Source organism: Empidonax traillii, unplaced genomic scaffold, assembly GCF_003031625.1.
Source record: "Empidonax traillii isolate 1590-97213 ecotype Southwest subspecies unplaced genomic scaffold, ASM303162v1 scaffold997:size582561, whole genome shotgun sequence".
Taxonomy (NCBI): Eukaryota; Metazoa; Chordata; class Aves; order Passeriformes; family Tyrannidae; genus Empidonax; species Empidonax traillii.
In genome coordinates this window covers 399,174-416,294 of record NW_020956190.1, presented here as the reverse complement: position 1 = coordinate 416,294, position 17,121 = coordinate 399,174, and the positions used below count along the sequence as shown (strand labels likewise).

At 34.7% G+C, this 17,121-nt stretch overlaps 1 protein-coding gene across 10 annotated transcripts in view; it reads right to left on the bottom strand.

The window, feature by feature from the left end:
* The window catches only part of SYNE1 (spectrin repeat containing nuclear envelope protein 1), a 276,624-nt gene that overhangs the window by 163,598 nt on the left and 95,905 nt on the right, over positions 1–17,121 (bottom strand). For 9 of the 10 annotated variants that reach the window (XM_027903871.1, XM_027903873.1, XM_027903872.1 and 6 more), the window contains 10 exons: positions 16,500–16,612; positions 15,784–15,952; positions 12,243–12,339; positions 10,573–10,775; positions 6,954–7,118; positions 5,360–5,512; positions 4,780–4,923; positions 4,278–4,451; positions 2,428–2,586; positions 233–397 (listed from right to left, as the gene is read on the bottom strand). In XM_027903871.1, the coding sequence (XP_027759672.1) occupies positions 233–397; positions 2,428–2,586; positions 4,278–4,451; positions 4,780–4,923; positions 5,360–5,512; positions 6,954–7,118; positions 10,573–10,775; positions 12,243–12,339; positions 15,784–15,952; positions 16,500–16,612 (1,542 nt within the window). Of the gene's footprint in view, positions 1–232; positions 398–2,427; positions 2,587–4,277; positions 4,452–4,779; positions 4,924–5,359; positions 5,513–6,953; positions 7,119–10,572; positions 10,776–12,242; positions 12,340–15,783; positions 15,953–16,499; positions 16,613–17,037; positions 17,111–17,121 lie in introns of those variants that run through there. The other variant, XM_027903879.1, reaches the window with a different exon arrangement.

The window sequence follows — 17,121 nt, the reverse complement described above, 5'->3', positions numbered from 1 at the left end:
TGCCCTAATTTCTGCGGAGTCTTTTCTCTTCACCTTGTGGTTGCTTACATCCATCAGAAAGAGAGGTGATTATTATTTCTTCTTGTTTTTCAATCTTAGCATTAGTTTGACCTGATCTGTAAAACCTCTACATGTGCAAGAAACTCACATCAATTTTAGAGTTAAGTAGTCTTTTCATTTGTATGTCATGCACTTAAAGATTTCCATGAGGAAGGTCAGAGAATTTACTCACGCTATGTTTTCTGAGAAGTTCTTCAGGATTTCCTTTTTCCTTTAAGCAACAATTGGCAATCTGTATTACTTTCTCCAGTTCTGCTCTAGACTCCTCAAATTTCTTCATCAAACGGCTATTTGCTTCTATGTTTTTTCTCCACTCACCAGCTTTCCTGACCATATTCTGAGTTATAAGCAAAGAAAATGAGCTGGCACTTTCACACAGATTTTTATTTGCTCTCTTTTACCATGATCTTACAAAACATGCATTTAATTTGCGTCACTCTTTTAAATATATGCGTTTTAGCATGCTTCTCCCTCTCATGCTCCCATTTTAACAACTTTTAATACTTATACTAAGGCTTGAGCTAATGCCATCATTCAAAAAAAAAATCAGTAGATATCTAATATATATGTCTCTGCCACTTTCAGAATGCCTCTACCATTTGATTAGTGTGTTTCTTTCCTAAAGCCTGCTTTCAAATGTAAAGCACCTGATTTGGCCAAAAGCTTGCTGTTTCTTTTTTCCTAGTATCAAACTACCTCCTCCTAATATGACATGAAGGTGGTTTGACCCATGGATCCAACGAATTCCATGCTACAGGTCTTCTGACCTGGAAGAGGTTTGCATGGTTATCACACTAGTAGGTCAGATAAGTAACCAGGAAGAAAGCTGCTTAAAAGAAAGACAGCAAATTCTGTGGTTTAGTTGCTGAAATCTTCTTGTTTTGCAACCGTAGACACAGCTCTTCAATTATTCTGCATTTTAGTCTGTTCCAGTGCACTGCCTTATTCAGTGGTTACAATGCCACAAGGAAGTAACAAAACTTACCAGGAGAATTGAACAGTTCAGCGGTTTAACCGCTGCAAGGTAGTTCCAACACTGCTTACTACACACACACCTCACCATCCTCACTGATCACAAACCCCAGAGTAAAGATTTGCAGTGAGTTTTGATTAGCGAGCTAATCGAATCTGTCATTCTCAACTGAAACATCTTACTAAAACTTTTTAAAGTTTCCTGATAAAAATAAGTGCATAATGTTAGAATTATATAGGAATGTATTCTTTACATGAAAAACTTCCAGTTTCCAATATTTTAACTCTATGTATGTCACATTTTGGATAGTTATACCATATTTTATAAGTTTATTTTCCAACACAAAAAGAGACAAACCACTATCCAAGTTTATAGGAATAGAATAATTAATGTCGAACATGGTAAATTTACCAAGTTACAATGTATCTGCTTTTGCTACTATAAGCTAAACCTAAATAATGATTTCTGGTTTAAATCAAACCCCATTTATCTTTAGGTACAACCCAAAAACACAGTAAAAATTTTGTAATCCACCTCTCAGAGCTCTTTACTGATAGGTGATTTTCTGTAGTTTAAAATTCAGTTTAGATACCTTTATACTGAACAATAATTGCCTAAAAATAAATATAATAGAACCCAATGTCTGAAGATCTGACTCCAAGATAATCATAAAATCATAGAATATACTAAGTTGGAAGTGACACACAAGGATTGAGTTCAACTCTTCACTCTGCACAGGACAACGCCCAGAATGGCACCATGTGTAATGGTTAATTTCATATTACAGTGGGGATAGATGGGGGCTGAATAGCCCTGAAAGTATCAGTAATAAGTGATAATAACAACATAGAGCTCTACAGGTAAGGGGAAATATAGCCCAAAGCACACATCTTTATATTAACAAATGTAACACATTTGCAACCTTCTAAATTTACAATCCATGACATTTTCTGGAGGAAATACAAGGACCAGCAGTAGTTGCATGTGCAAGAGTTTCCATCTTCCATGCTTTGTGTGAAGTAGGGTGTATGGGAATATGGGAGCAAATAATTAGCCAAGATATTAATATCAGGAGAAAAAACAACAGTGCAGCCTTAACAGTAGGATTTAATCTTCCTCATTCCAAAGGAGCCTGAGACATGTGAAAGCTCTCTTAAACCCCAGGTTCCGCTGTGGGAGGCTCACCTCTGAATAACTGCATGGAGAATGTGACAGTCAGTCCCCTGACCACTTATTACCTAATACAGACAGATCCTTAATTAAAAACTTGGCACTAGAGAGGAGAGCTATCCAGGATGGTAGCTAGACGGTGACAAAATGGATGGATCAGTAGGATGGATCAACTGCATATGAATAAACTTTCAAAAATATACACCAAGGTATGATGTTATTACCTGAAAAGTAATCTGAACTTGCGTAACTTTCTTCTGAAACGTTGACTGATGGAAATGCTGTAACACTTCACTGGAAGCCACACACTGCAGGATACTCTGACTGTTTCTCTCAATCAGGGACAAATCTTTCTTGCAGTTTTCTTGGTACGCTACCAAATCCTGAAAGAAAAGAAAATACATATACACCCTGGCCAGGAACAAAGAGAAAAGTTTGGCAAAATAACAAGATGTTTTTGACAATAAGAACAAATGGGATGAGGTCAAAGAACCAGTAAGAAACAGACTACACAAAATATTATATGGAATAACACAGTCAACACAACTTTCTCCTTGTATGGTTAAGTCTGTACCCAAACAGAGCTCTAGCTATTTATAAAAAAAAAGGGCACAGACCGGTACCCAGGCCCTTCAGATAGTTTTAGAGAATGTTGATCAATACATTATTCTGTGATTTAATGTTATGAGATTTCTATATTTATTGTATAATTGGAAGCAGGCAGCAGTGAAGTCAATAGACATAAGAATGACAGCTCTCAGTAGCAGGTTGAGATCTTAACCTTCCTTGCCTTTCAAAAAAATTAATCTTTCATGTCAGCTTATGGAATTCAGATTTCATTACAAATCACATTAAGTAATGAGAAAAAAAGAGAGGAAAAAGAAAACTTGCATGAAGTAGCACAGGCTTAAAGAAAATGGTTTAAAAATCCTATAGTGAGGAAACCATTCTGCTACTGAAGGTGCACTCTATTCCTCAGCACAAATCTTGGTTTACTCTTTGATCAGGCAGAAATCAGCACTCTCAATATAAATGGTGAATGATTTTGGTTCCTAGATGGTAAATAACTCCAGAAGCAACATGTCTTTTTATTGTGACTTTCTGGGGCAATTAACTTTTGCAATCAGGGGAAAGGAGCTCTCTTAGGAGCTGCCCCTTACCCTGCAGTTTGACATGGGACTCACCCGATGTTAACAAACAGAATATGATTTACTTGGGAAAATAATGGAGTGGCTGGATTCAAGCTTACCAGATCATTTTTACTGAAATGTAATCAAAGCTTCAAGTCACTGGAAGAGAAGAGCCTTCTTATTGAATTATTGGGCAAAACTCCAGAGTCATTACAGGGTTGAACTAATTTTTACACATATACACACACATACATGAAATTAAATCTCCTTCTTGATTTTTTTCCAAGGGGCTCTATTTGAAATACTTCAGCTTCCCATAAAAAAACCATTTATTTATATTACCTGTCAAATCCATCTCTAATGAAATGTGTACTTTGATTTTAAGAATCTATTTCTAGACTATATACCACAGACACATAAGGATAAACACCAATTTCAGTGCAAGATCCTTGTATTTTCATTTAACTTTCCAAATGAATTCTGACTAGCTCTGCATTTCTCCAGAGAGAAATGTTTATTAGTCAGGTAGAAAAGTTAATGCTACACTACAGTGCACTTCAAAGAAATCAGTTTTCCAGACTTCTAAGAAATTTTTATAATTGTCCAAGAAAAGCTAGAGAATTTTCTGATCACATTATTTCATCTGTTTAATAAAAAAAACACAATGTATTTTTGATACTTCAGTCAAATTTCCACTAGATTAAAAAAAAAAAAAAAAAAAGTCCTATATTTACTTCTTGGATTGAAACCAAGACACTAGGAGGGAATACAAGTTCCAATCTTTGTATATTTATGCCTAGCTGATTTTAGGATAAGGCTATATTTGTTGCCTGAATATGAAGAAGCATTTGCTTACCTTACTGAGTTGCAATCTAAACTCCTAAGAAAGCTAATTGCAAATACTCAGAGGCAGCAGATCTTGGTAAGACATTTTTGAAACTTACTTGGGCTTTTTGTTTAAGGACAGCTGTGGGTTGTGCTTCAGGGTCCAGGATAGAAATTATTTCATTGACTTTTTCAAGAGATTCATAAAAATGTGTGATTTGTTTCTCCAGTTCTTCCAGTGGAGACAGCAGACGCTGGCATTCATACAGCAGGGCAGAGGAATACTCCTTAACCTTTTCACCATTAAAAAAAAAATCAAAGAAGTTGTAAAATTCAATAAATAATAACTTCCTTTCCACGTAGGTTTATAAAGTTGCTACCTAGTCTTTTTAAAGACTGCTCAATCCTGATCCTGTATTACTTCTTTAAGAATAGAACATTAAATTTACGAACGGTAATCTTAGCGTCTAGGAGAAGTAACATGTTCTGCATGCTGAATCAATCTGTTTTTACAACTATGTATTTGTTCAAATGCATCTGTGTGAGCATTTATGTACAGGAGCTTACTATTCATTAGTTCAACAGTCAACAACATATGTAGTAGAGAAAGTGTTCTGCAACCTTGCTCAGTTGCTCTTTGATCCGTGTCAAAGTTCCCATCATTTCATTCACTTCCTCTTGGGAAACTTCTTTTGTAACAAGTTGCATTGTTCTTGTAACAGCTTTATACTGAGCTTCCATTGCAGGCAATTTCTGCTTAGTATTCTGAAACAAGTGGTTCAAAAAATATTTCAACAGCAGCATCTACGCATTCATGGGAGATACAAGACTGATAAAAGACATCAATTCTGATTATCAATTATTTTCATCACTGATTTTAGTGAATACTGAGCCATGTTTCAAATGCATGCAAACTGAGCCAAAGGGTATCAGTCAATTCACCTGAATATCATTTGAAACTACACAGAAGAAATTATCTAGTCAGACAGTATTTTGGAAATTTACTCTGAAAATGTCACTCATAGAATACAATGATTTATGTTAGCTATAGCCAAAACGATACAAAAAAAAAAGCACCACTGGTAAAAACAAACAAATAAGTCTGTAATGGAAATGTATACTAAAATAATTTTATGCTATCAGAGTTAAACAGTTACAAGTTTCTCTCTTATGAAGGAAGAAGAAAAAGTAAGACACTTACTTCTAATTCTTGTACAAACATTTTGACATCAAGGAAGGACATTTCTACAGGGGTTGAAAATTTCCTATTGCTTCCATCAATAAAAGCTGTCAAATGGGCAACACCATCCACATATTCTTTCCTCATTTTGTCCAGTTCATCTGCTCGAGCATACTACAAAAATTTCAAGTAAAAAAGGAACAATCAAAAAAATAACCACCCCAAAAAGAGATATCTGGCAATTAAGAAATTACTTAAAGAATTAGCATGTTTTCAGTCCAATTGTTTGCTGGAAAAATTATATTCAATGAAATAAAATTTAATGAAGACTGATCTTCTAAATTATTTAAATACTAATCATCTGCATTCATTTTGGTAGTGATGATACTAAAAAGAACAGCATGCATGCCTTTTTTAGGGTTTGGATCATGTGGGGAATGCCATACTCTCATTTGTTTCTAACCTAGAATCAACAATTCAATTAATTTATCATTATCTACAATATCAATTTTGAAAATTCAACCAAGAGAATAGAACATGAAAAGCCTAGAAAAACTGAAGGATAATGGAAATTGCAATTAAAAATGCTCGCTGGAAGAAGGAGAAACATAGGTCTTAGAAAGTGGAAGGAGCTGTATGACAGAAATGGCGAAAAGCCAGTGAGAAAAAATATATAACCAACAAAAGAAAGAGCTGCATAAGTAGGGGAAGAGGCATTTTCATGAGTTAATCACCCTAAATATCATCAGCAGATAAAGCTTGAGAGCATTCTAGTCAACAGTCTGGAAAAGTTACAATAAAAGAGAAGCAATCATTATTTCTTTTTCCATTTAACTTGACTGAACAGGAAATAGTCATGCCAGTAAAGAAAACAGATCCAGTGTCTTCAAACAGGTGGTTTAAAATCACCAGAAGGGGACAATATCATTAGATGCATATTGACTATAGCAAAGATATTTTCTAATGTGTTTATGAGGTGTGAAATACTTCCCTGTAATCAGGCTCACATCTTCTATATTTGCTAGAAAGAATAATTCTTTTCCTAACAGTAATCTCTTTAATGAGATAAAGGATAGGTTTTTTTTTGTTTACTATCAGTGCCTCCTTGTAGGTTAGACAGAAGTAAAGTCTGACTGATTTGGGGAAAACATTTAGTTAATTAACTTACATTGTACCTGCTTATTGTTGCAGTCCAATAATTGAATACGGCTTTCATCAAAGAGTAGTTATAATAATTTTTACCACTTTCACTGTTTAGCTTTACAGAGCTTTTACAATAACAATAGCTACTAAAAACCAATCATTTTCTTTAAAGAACAGTAGAGGGTATGTATGAACATTCTCTGCACCAAGACAGGTGACCACAGAAAAAAACTACAGCTTATACTGGTTGAAAATGTAAAAAAATAACACTAAATAGCTGTATAACCAAAAATACAAATAAAGGAAGAGCCCTCAATAAAATTAACTACTGTCAGGGAGTCATTTCTGATTTAAATAATGATGAACAGCTAGAGACCTTATTAAGTTCTACTATAGTCCTTCTAGTAGGGCAATTTGTCATGCTTGCATGGAAATGACAAAGTAACTATTTTAACTAACAAGGGCAACTTACCTGTTTAACTTGCATAAACAATTCTCTCCATCTTCCATTTAGTAACAGAAGCTGCTGTTTAAGATCTCTGGAAATGGTCTCATCACATGTTTCAATCAGGAAATTACCAGCATCATTCATGGCTGTGTGCTGTTGGATCCAGTGAGGTAAGTGCCGGAAGAAATCCTAAAGAAGCAAATGAAAACACCTTTCCAAAACCCTTTCCATTAGTCTTTATCTTAAATCACAAACCCAAAATTTAATCACCAGCTAACAGCTTGATAAAAACTCTTTGAACAGTTATCCTCTGAAGCTCTTCACACCAAATATGCCATAATATAGTTTCAATGTCTGTGAACATAACCTGTGGAACTAAAAATTACTGCCAGTTAACTTAAAGCTCATTTTACTAATTTAGGTGAGTAGTATCAGTTAAACAATTGGAACTCCTCCTTAAGAGAAAGCTCTGTGACTAAAAACACTGTTAGGGCTCAATTAATTTCTGTCTTGTCTGGAAACAACATGGGCTGATAGTAACCTGAACCATAGACAGCCTGTAGAGGGGTTCTTCCACTGCTGTGAACTGCATGCAGAAGACCTATGAAGACTGATTCTTGATCACTGCTTCCTCCTGTCTCAGAGCAGGTGAATCCAGAGGTGAAAGGAATAGTTCTCACTGATACTTTTCCCCCCTGTCCCAGTGAGACAGTCTAAATAGACTGTATGCATCTTGCAGGCAGGTACATGCACATAAATTGGTATAGAAGACAAAGACCAGCTCCCTCTTTTCCTTTTCTCTCTTCAAGAGGATGGGCAATAGCTAAGGCAGACTCTATGACTCCAGCTATACCAGTAAACAAAACAGGAATCCATCTCTGTCTCATGATTGTCTACATCTTCTCTGACACGGCTTTGGCTTGTCCCTGCTACGCTTGGTCCTCAGGACTTAGGAAGGGGCAGTGATCCATTTTGCTTATGACTATAGATCTACCCTATAATTTCCGAGACTGTTGACCGCCAGTGACAGTCCCATGCAATCCTTTGATCAAGGGTGGATGTGAAAAAGTCCTATCCAAACATACTGTCATGCAAAACCAGTTCAGATGCAACTGAAAAGGTCAAATGGATGCATACTGGTCTAAAGTCTTGAAGAGAGAATTGACCAGTATACATCCATTTGACTTTCTTTTCAGTTGCATCTGAAAACAACACATAGTGTTTTCAATTCCTAAAGCTGAGATCAGTAATGTACAGGTGCTCTGCACCGAAGTATCAGTGAATTTAACCACTTCAGTAAATTGTATCTGCAGTCTGAATCTTCCATTTGCAGCGGAGCAAACTCCTTGCTTTGTGCAAAGCCTACCCTCTATGAGCAGATTCAAAAGAAATTAAGTCTGCTGAATCTGGCACTGGTCAGTCCTTCAATGGGCAGGGTTACTAGAGGTCAAGAAGGAAAAAGCACATGGAGAAACTACTCACAATCTTGCTCCCACATACTTATTGCCACAAAACTTCACCTTCCTCAGACCCTCCTGGGGATTCTCTACATTTCAGAAGCAAACCTAAAGCATGTCTAAAATTTAAACAAGTTTGGCAGGTACTATGCTCAATTAAAACAATGCAGTTTTTTTTAAGGAAGTCCTACATGAGACCTACAAGCTTTCTGAAAACTTTTTGATAAATATGTGTGAGAAAAGTGTGTGAGAGTGCAGCTACAATGAGATTATTAAGGAAAGTGCTTAAGAGGTACTGCAAGTAAACAAAGAAGTTGTAGAAGGAGCAGTTCGAAAAATCCAAGTGCATACTGATCTTTTTTTGTTGTTGTTTTTTTTTTTTTTTTTTTTTTGCAAGATCTGTGCTACAGGTTCACAGTAAGGTTTCTGAAAACAGAAGTCAATGAGAAAGCCAACAAGCCATTTTCTTTTCCAAAAAGAACGGTGGTATGTGATACAGAGATAATGAAAAGAAGAAGAAACCATGACAGCATGGTAAAGGGCCACTATGGCCTCTGCCTAGGATAGAATATAATGGGTGTAAATAATACCAGTAAGGTTTGCAAATGAGCAACTCTGTATCATATTTGTAACATACCATATCACATACTGATATATTTGTGGATTTACAGCACAATATTTTGAAATGTTTAAAAATGTTTTATGGTATATTCCTAACAACAGTTATCACATTTTGCCTGCTTTTCCTGATGGCTGTAATGCTATTAACTGTACAAACGAATGTAAGAATTGCTTTGGTTTTAAAAATCAAATAGTATAACTGCCTAACTGGAACTATCTAAGTGGACATTATTGCTGTGGAATGCTAGATTCAACACTAAAGGTACAAGTAACCTTTAAAATAGGCGTCTCAGTCTACAGGCAGATGATGGGACCATTCAGTAATCTTTAATAGTTTGGAGCCAATGCAATTTTAAGAAGAAAGTAGCATTTTGGGAAGAATACCACATTAATGTCTAAGGTTTTCAACAAGGGTTTTTTTATCAGAACAGTAAGAATTACTTGTTTGATATGTTAGAAATCAGAAGCAAGTATACACTCTATGGGTATATATAACATATATACATGTTATATAACAATAAAGTTATAAATCTGATCAGAGAAGTAAATGTTTTCATTTTATTCATATTCATGGAAAGAGTATTTAATTTTAGACCCTGCCCAGTTACTTACTTAAAAAATACACCATTATTTAAGAACACCTTGATCAGACGAAATCATCCTTCCTGATCAGTAATAACTATTTGTATTTATATTATACCAAACTATTACTTTTCACAGGTTTATTTTTATTTTAAAAGTGTATTCCATTATTTTACATCAGTTTAAAATAACAAACTTAAATAAAAGTTATACTTTTCCTTCATACAACATGAAATGCTCATTCCTGATCTGATGTCAATTTGTCATCTTAACAACCTACGAAATCCCTACTTTCGTGTAAAGAGCAATATATCTGCTACATTGAGATTGGGTGCAAATTTAGCATCTATTAAATGCAGGACTATTCAAGTCAATCTGGATCATTACTGAAGGTTCACAAAACTAAATCTTAGTGCTTCCTTACTCTACAAAAAGATTAAATAGAAAAAAATATCTTTATAACTGCATGTTCCCAAAACAAATTGTCTAAAAAATTTCTAAAATGCCAGGGAAATGGGTAAGGAAAAATTAATTACCCATCAAACATAACAATACATATTAATATTGTAAGGCAATGAATGTTGAAATCCGTCAGCTACATGGTAGAAAAATCAGTGGAAAACAATTTTCTTCAAGTGTCTTTATAGGTTGGCCATGACTCTGCACTTTGGTGTTAAGAGTTGTATTTGCTTTTAAGTGAATTGTGTAACATTCTTATCTCTGAGCAATACTGCTGCCCTATATTCATGTCAAAGATGACTCTAACCATGTTATCACAAATGATGCTTCCCTTCATTGTGTGTATATACACAGATCCTACACAAACACTGAAATTCCTATGATGAATGAAGACAGCATAGAAAATCTGAAAAAATCTCTTGCTCTTGTATGACATTTCACAAAACAAGCTAAGGAAATGCAAAAACACATCCCATGTTTCCTAATTTACAAAATAACCAAATATATATGCTATTAGTGCGTACCTTTTTAGAATGTTCAGGCTGATTCAGCATTTTTTCAGCATCTTCCAGCCAAGCTTGCAGACCTGCCACAGTGCTGCTGTATCTGTCCCAGTTAGCAATGACTTCTTCCAACATGCTTCTTACACTTCTCACCTCTACTGAGAGGTTCCTCCACTGAGCTGTGGTATCACTCATGAATTTCATCACACTCTCAACTTCTTCCACTGAGATATAGGAAAGACATTGATTATTTTGGATATTATTATTTCTGTAAAGCTTAACTTCATGTTATGCTTATCCATTCTCATCAGGGAATTATATTTTACTCTAACTTCTAATTCAGTAGGCTTTTATATGCTTATGTTCACAGCCCAATTTTAGTGCAAAATTATGACTGAGAAAAGTACATAAAATGAATGCTAAATTAAAACAGGCACACACATATTCATATTCATTTCAAATCCGCAACAAAAGAAATCAGGGGATAAACTTGCCTTAAAAAGGCAAAAAATGAGAGATGTATTATATAAAAATGCATATTATATCTGCATTGAGAAATGTGGAATGAAATTCTGATCTTTCTTCCATTAACTTTGAAACTAAGCTGCTAGCAATTTTTTTCATTTAGTTTTTAATATTTTCGACATGGCAATAAAGGAACAAGTGTGTCCTCATTCCAGAAGAAAAAAAAAAACAAACAGAACAAAAAGGACCAAGAGAATGCTGAGAGTTCATAAAATACACAGAATATTTAAGGTGTCCTCTTATTTCTGCTGCTATTGCTGAATTCATACATGTGAGTACTTGTCCTTCAGAAAGTAATTTGCTATTGGATTTTATTAATAGCATTGAATAAATGACTCTTATTCTTTGTAAGAATACCTTGTAAAAAATATTTACTTTTGTTAAAATTTGGGTATCGCTATCAACTTAAATTTTTCAACAAAGAAAGGTATCAATTTTCTCTCCCCTTTAGAAGCTGCAGCAATCCTCCGCAGACATTACTGTCAGCAGAGATTAAAGTGACCTCGTGTCTGTAATTATCTAGGTCAAATATTGGCCTCAAATTCTCACTGAACTCAGCAATGTTCAATAATGACAGGAGGCAGCTGTTGAATCAGCTACACATTATTCTCATTTATATCCATACTTCAACTATCATTTGAGTTCCTCTTACAGGTTTTCAAAGTTAATGAAGAACCTTCAATAAATCAAAGGATAATTTTGCAACTACAACAATAGTGGGATCAATTCTCTATTTGTCTTTTTCTACTAAATGAAGCCGAGCCAGGAAGCATTTCCAGACACCAGAACACAATTTCCCCTACTCCTAATTTGGTCTCTGGCACACCTTTGGCCAAATCAACAACACTGAAATAATCCAAAAGTTAGCATGGATGATGGACTTCTCCCATGAGGAAGTCTGAACATGATCACCCTCCCTCTGGAGATTCAGAGATCTGCAGGAGGAAATCTAACAGAAGGAGGGCAGGCTGCTCTGGACCCCATGACATGCTACAGAATATGTGAAATTGCAACCAGAGGCTGCAGTTTCTAGTGAACTGCAGCTGCTGTTGGTGAACAGCTCTGCTCCATTGACAAAACAAATACTAGGAGACCTCTTTAGAGGATACTTATGTCTAAACAGATTAAAATGCTGTCGCAGTGATGAAAGGAATATAGACATTTACCTGAACCATTTGCTTTGGCATACATTTCAGCTGCTCTTTTCAAGATCTGGTAAGTAACTTCATATTGCTCAAAGAACTTACTATTTTCAATAACAGACTGAAAAGAAAAAAAAAATACAATAGACAAAATAAAGGTAGGTATTAAGAATAAGGATAATTTCCATGAGATTACATCAGGATAGTGATGACAACTTTTAACTTCATTATTCCTCCATTCATCTTTCCATCACTATAAAAAATGTTTACATTATCATAATTATAAAATAGTATACAAATTTCACCTACTACAGCAGAGTATATTGTTACAAATAGAGACTTATTTACTTTCCCCACAGAAAGGTTATTTAAACTTTTCTTAGGCTGCTAGTTGCTGACTTGCTGAACTCATCAGCACGTGGTAATTAGAAAGTGCTGAAACTGAGTAATTAACTTACAAGTTATTTAACAAGAACTGTTTTACACTGAAATGTAAGTGGAATAATTTTAATAGAAGAGAGAACTTCCTTCATATAGGTCACTACAAAAATCAAATCCAGTCAAGCTTTAAAAACTCTTACTGTATTAAGCCTTTGCGGAAAGAGGGGTTACACTTTAAGAAATAAAAAACATTTGCCTTATCCTTCAGTTTTTCTTTACCTCCTTTGCAACTGGCAAAAATAAGATTATGGAAACCCTGCACAAAGAGATGCTGTTTTTCCAAAGTGTGACACAGTCCTTTTCCTTTCTGAGTGATGGTTTAGCTGTATAATGTGTTATAGTGTGGCGAATAAATTATCTGAAAAAATTTTGGTCAAAAAGATATGCCTCTGACATTTATGCCTCTTTACTTCTTATGGCAAATGATACTGACCTTTTTTAAGGTCTTTCAGAAATGTTACTTCCTTTAAGTACAACATTTAACTATAGGTCTATATTATGCAAGCATATTGTATCTTGTATTACCACTATTAAAAAAGGGAGAGAACAGTAGAGTTTGGACTGGTTTGTAGCTTATGCTACATCCCAAGCCTCCTCATCTGTAGACTACAAAACCAGGCAAAACTAGGTTTCAAAGGAAGTTTAAAAGTTCAATGTATTTTGAAGAGGAGAATTAGATTTTGTGCGGTCATCAACCCACATTATATAACATAAAAAAATGTTTTAAAAAGTAATTTGCCAGCCAGCATATATCTAAATATCTTCTATTTTACAACCTTTGAGAGTTACCATGTCAAATTACCTCAGTTATCTAGTATGTAATTTAGAAATGTGTTTATAACTAAAGAAACTAGAAGTCAAAAACAGTCAGAATTTTTCTCTGCTCTCCTGTTAAAATCTGCCATGTATGAAGAACTACATGCTTTACCATGAATTATGTCACAAACTCCTGACTTTCCCTTTTGTCAAAACCACACAAGACATTTTAACCTGAATCAAAAATCTGAGACTTCATGTGAGTAAAAATGATTCATATAACACTGACCTCAAGAGCTACTTGAAATATTTTCAAAAATTAAATATAGATATTTTACTGATTATTATGGTCTCCCATCTGACAAGACTCCTGAAGAAAATGAACAGCTTTCCCAATAAAAAAGTGCTCAGACAGCAATGTCAAAACACAGTTCTGTGGGTTAAAATCCATGGATAACTGTACCTAGCATCTCCATTACAGCTGAGACTTTGGTACAGTATATTCTTCAGGTTGATGGTGTACAATCTGTGCTGACCTTTACTTCTGGTATACAACAGACGGGTGAAAAGAAGATAAGATGAAGTAACAAACACCACTTTTATTTTTAAGCTAGAGTACATAAATATTTTCCAGGCATATGTTCTATCCATATCCTAATTACGCATGTTCCTAGAATGCTGACATTCCTCAGTCTGCTTTGGCAGACAAACAGACTTATATTTTTATCTCCTACTAATATAGTCACTGACTATAAGGTACTGACTACAGCTTTCCTACATAAGACTCCTAATCTCCCGAAAGAGTAACACTTGGCTCTTGGTCCTAGAAGAATGGTGCCAGGCAAGCCAAAGCAAATAAATTCTCCTTCCATCATTGGATACCTTGAAGGATGTGGAAATCAAGGCCATCAAGAACGAAAAGGAGATATATTTACCTTCCTGTCCCAATCTTCTCATTTTGATGTTGTGTGGTTTCAAAAATGACACAAGGAAGCATTTTCTTTCCCTAATGACCACCTCAGCATTAGTGGTCTGAATCATAAGAATAACTGTGACAATTTCAAATTAATATACAAAGTAACAACTTGGTGTTCATTTTAAAGTAAAAAATAAGAAAGTGACATAAAAAAAAATCCAAAAGTTAAGCTATCAATTTTCTTATTATATCCCTTGTTATCTTTGTAGCTTTTTTGACAGTTACAGGATAAATAAATGGACTATAAGTCCTAGATATTGCACATCACTCTAGCAGACTAAGTTATTTTAAAGAATATCTGAATTTTGCAAAGACTGCCTAAAAAAAAGGGTTAAACAACTTCTGAATTTTTATTTGTCCCTAACTGCTAAAGTTTAAACATAGAAATTCTTCCTGAGTAGAGTAACTTCACTGAGTTTGAAGTTTCCTTCCAAAGCAGTGGGGACATTGACAATGTTCTCTACACATCGATCTAGCTCTGACTGGTTCTACAACTGTATGAATTCTTTCTAGAATTAATTTTACCATGCAATTTCACTGTATGGATTAGATAGAAGGGGAAAAAACTATTTAGACCAGCCCTGCTTTTGAAAGAATCCCTCACACCCTAATGTGGAAGTGCAGAAGTAGTATCTTTCTACCTACCACTTGGCACTGCACATGTGAATTTAAAAAGATACAGCAGCATAAGACTGAGGGAGAACAACTTATCAATTAACTCCTGTAAGTCAATAGTTTCTGTTTCTGAACATGGTATATGGCTGATGCAGAGCTGGAGCAATCTCTTTCCAGAACAGAAATAATTTAATAGGTTTAATATACTAATGCTGAGTAGAACAAAAAAAATAAATTATTCTTTAAAAGAATACAATGACTCCCTTATTAGTACAGTATATTGAACGAGTACACAGAGGCAGAATAACATTTTTTTTTTTTATTGATTTAGAAGACTTCAAAAAAAGTACTGTGTGGGAATGCATGCGAAAAACCTACTCTATTTCTTAAACTGTATTCTCACTATAAAGTACATCTTTGCAGTGGTAAAAGAAGATGAAATTAAGTTCTTCACAATCGCTATATAAAGTAAGCAAAATTCTAGGATTTGGAACCTCCAGATTTGCTTGCTAAATGAATCATCAAACAGTTAGCATCTGGGACATTGTTTCTCTTTTTTAAGAAATGGTGCAAAGAGAATAATTTTAAATTTTAGCCTTTTGACTCAAGTTCCTCCATGGGGAAGACAGATTCACCTCTGAAAACATATTCCATAGGAATACAGTCATAAAGTTGATGATTGGCAAATCTTATTTCTGTGTTCTTTTATTCATTTCCAGAAAACTTAAATATTAACATTTAAAAAATAATTATAAAAAGAAGACAACCCCAACTTACGATATAATTTTGGAGAAGCAGTTCCACAGACTCTCGCCTTCCATACTTGATAATCCATGATTTTAACTTTGATTCTGCAAGGACTAAGAGTGACAGTAGACGGTACTTCAGTTCCAGAAACTCCATCTTCAACAGATGGAGCTCAGATGAGGAGACAACAAAATTAAACCTATAAAACAAATCTCAATGTAGTAAAATAGAGCAATATTCATTTTTGCAGGAGAGACTGAAAGCTTTAGTTACAATTCCAATATTTTTGTAATCTTTCACCTTATTCAGACTCTACAAACACTGAATTATGTCTGATGATATCCTGATGACTGCTCTTGAACAATAAATTAATTATATTTCTGTTTATTCATAGAAATCATCATTTTACATCTGTTTCTAAGTTTTTCAAAGTCATTTTTCTTTTTTTTTCACATGCATCCTGACTGTTGTTATATAACATTTCTTCCAGGGACAAGCAATAACAGGATCAATACAGAGTCAAAATATTCCCATCCAAAATTCATAGCTTGCTTTGATTCTCATCAATCTTTAAAGCATCACGTTTTTTAGTATATTTTTTTGAATATTCTAGGAGGTTTTTCCATCCATCTCAGTTTGTCACTGAGAAACATAACCAGGCAGTGATTTCTCCATCAACAGATTAAAAAGCAAACAGACTCATCTTCATGCACAGAAGCTTTTAATTTCAGATTGAAAAGCCTTACCTGTCTGCCATATCCTCTAACTGGTCAGGTGGAACAGGCACTCCATTAACAGACCTGGTCCTGTGGATCTCATGGAATGCTTTTTTGTGACCATCTATGTTTTTCAGTAGATCCTGATTTGATTTTAAGAAAGAGAGAGAAATTGAGAAGGAAGGAGGTGGGGAGGGGGAGAGGTAGAGAAAAGGTTCACAGTAGGCTATCTAACTAATAAGCACAATTTTAAGCCTTCACTGATGACTCAGTGTAGTTAACTATTTGATCATGCTCTCATATTTGCATGCAAGGTTATGAATACCACAGAAGCATTTACATCAACTCGAACATTTACACAGGGAACCCCCTTATGCGAAGCTCTGTTACAGCTATGCCAAACAATTATGGAAGATTTTAAAACAGAGGATGCACTGCAAAGGTATAACAAAACAAGAACTCTTAACTGTATTAAATAATCCCCGAAATGCAGTCTGCCAATAAGCTCACATCACAACAGCATATTCTTGCTAAATTTACTCTTTACATCTTTCCAATAGATACTAACCTTTAGTAAATACAGATTAAAATTTTCAGCAACTAATCTACTCCTCTATATATAGGCAGAAGATCTCTAGCTCCTTATGTAAGT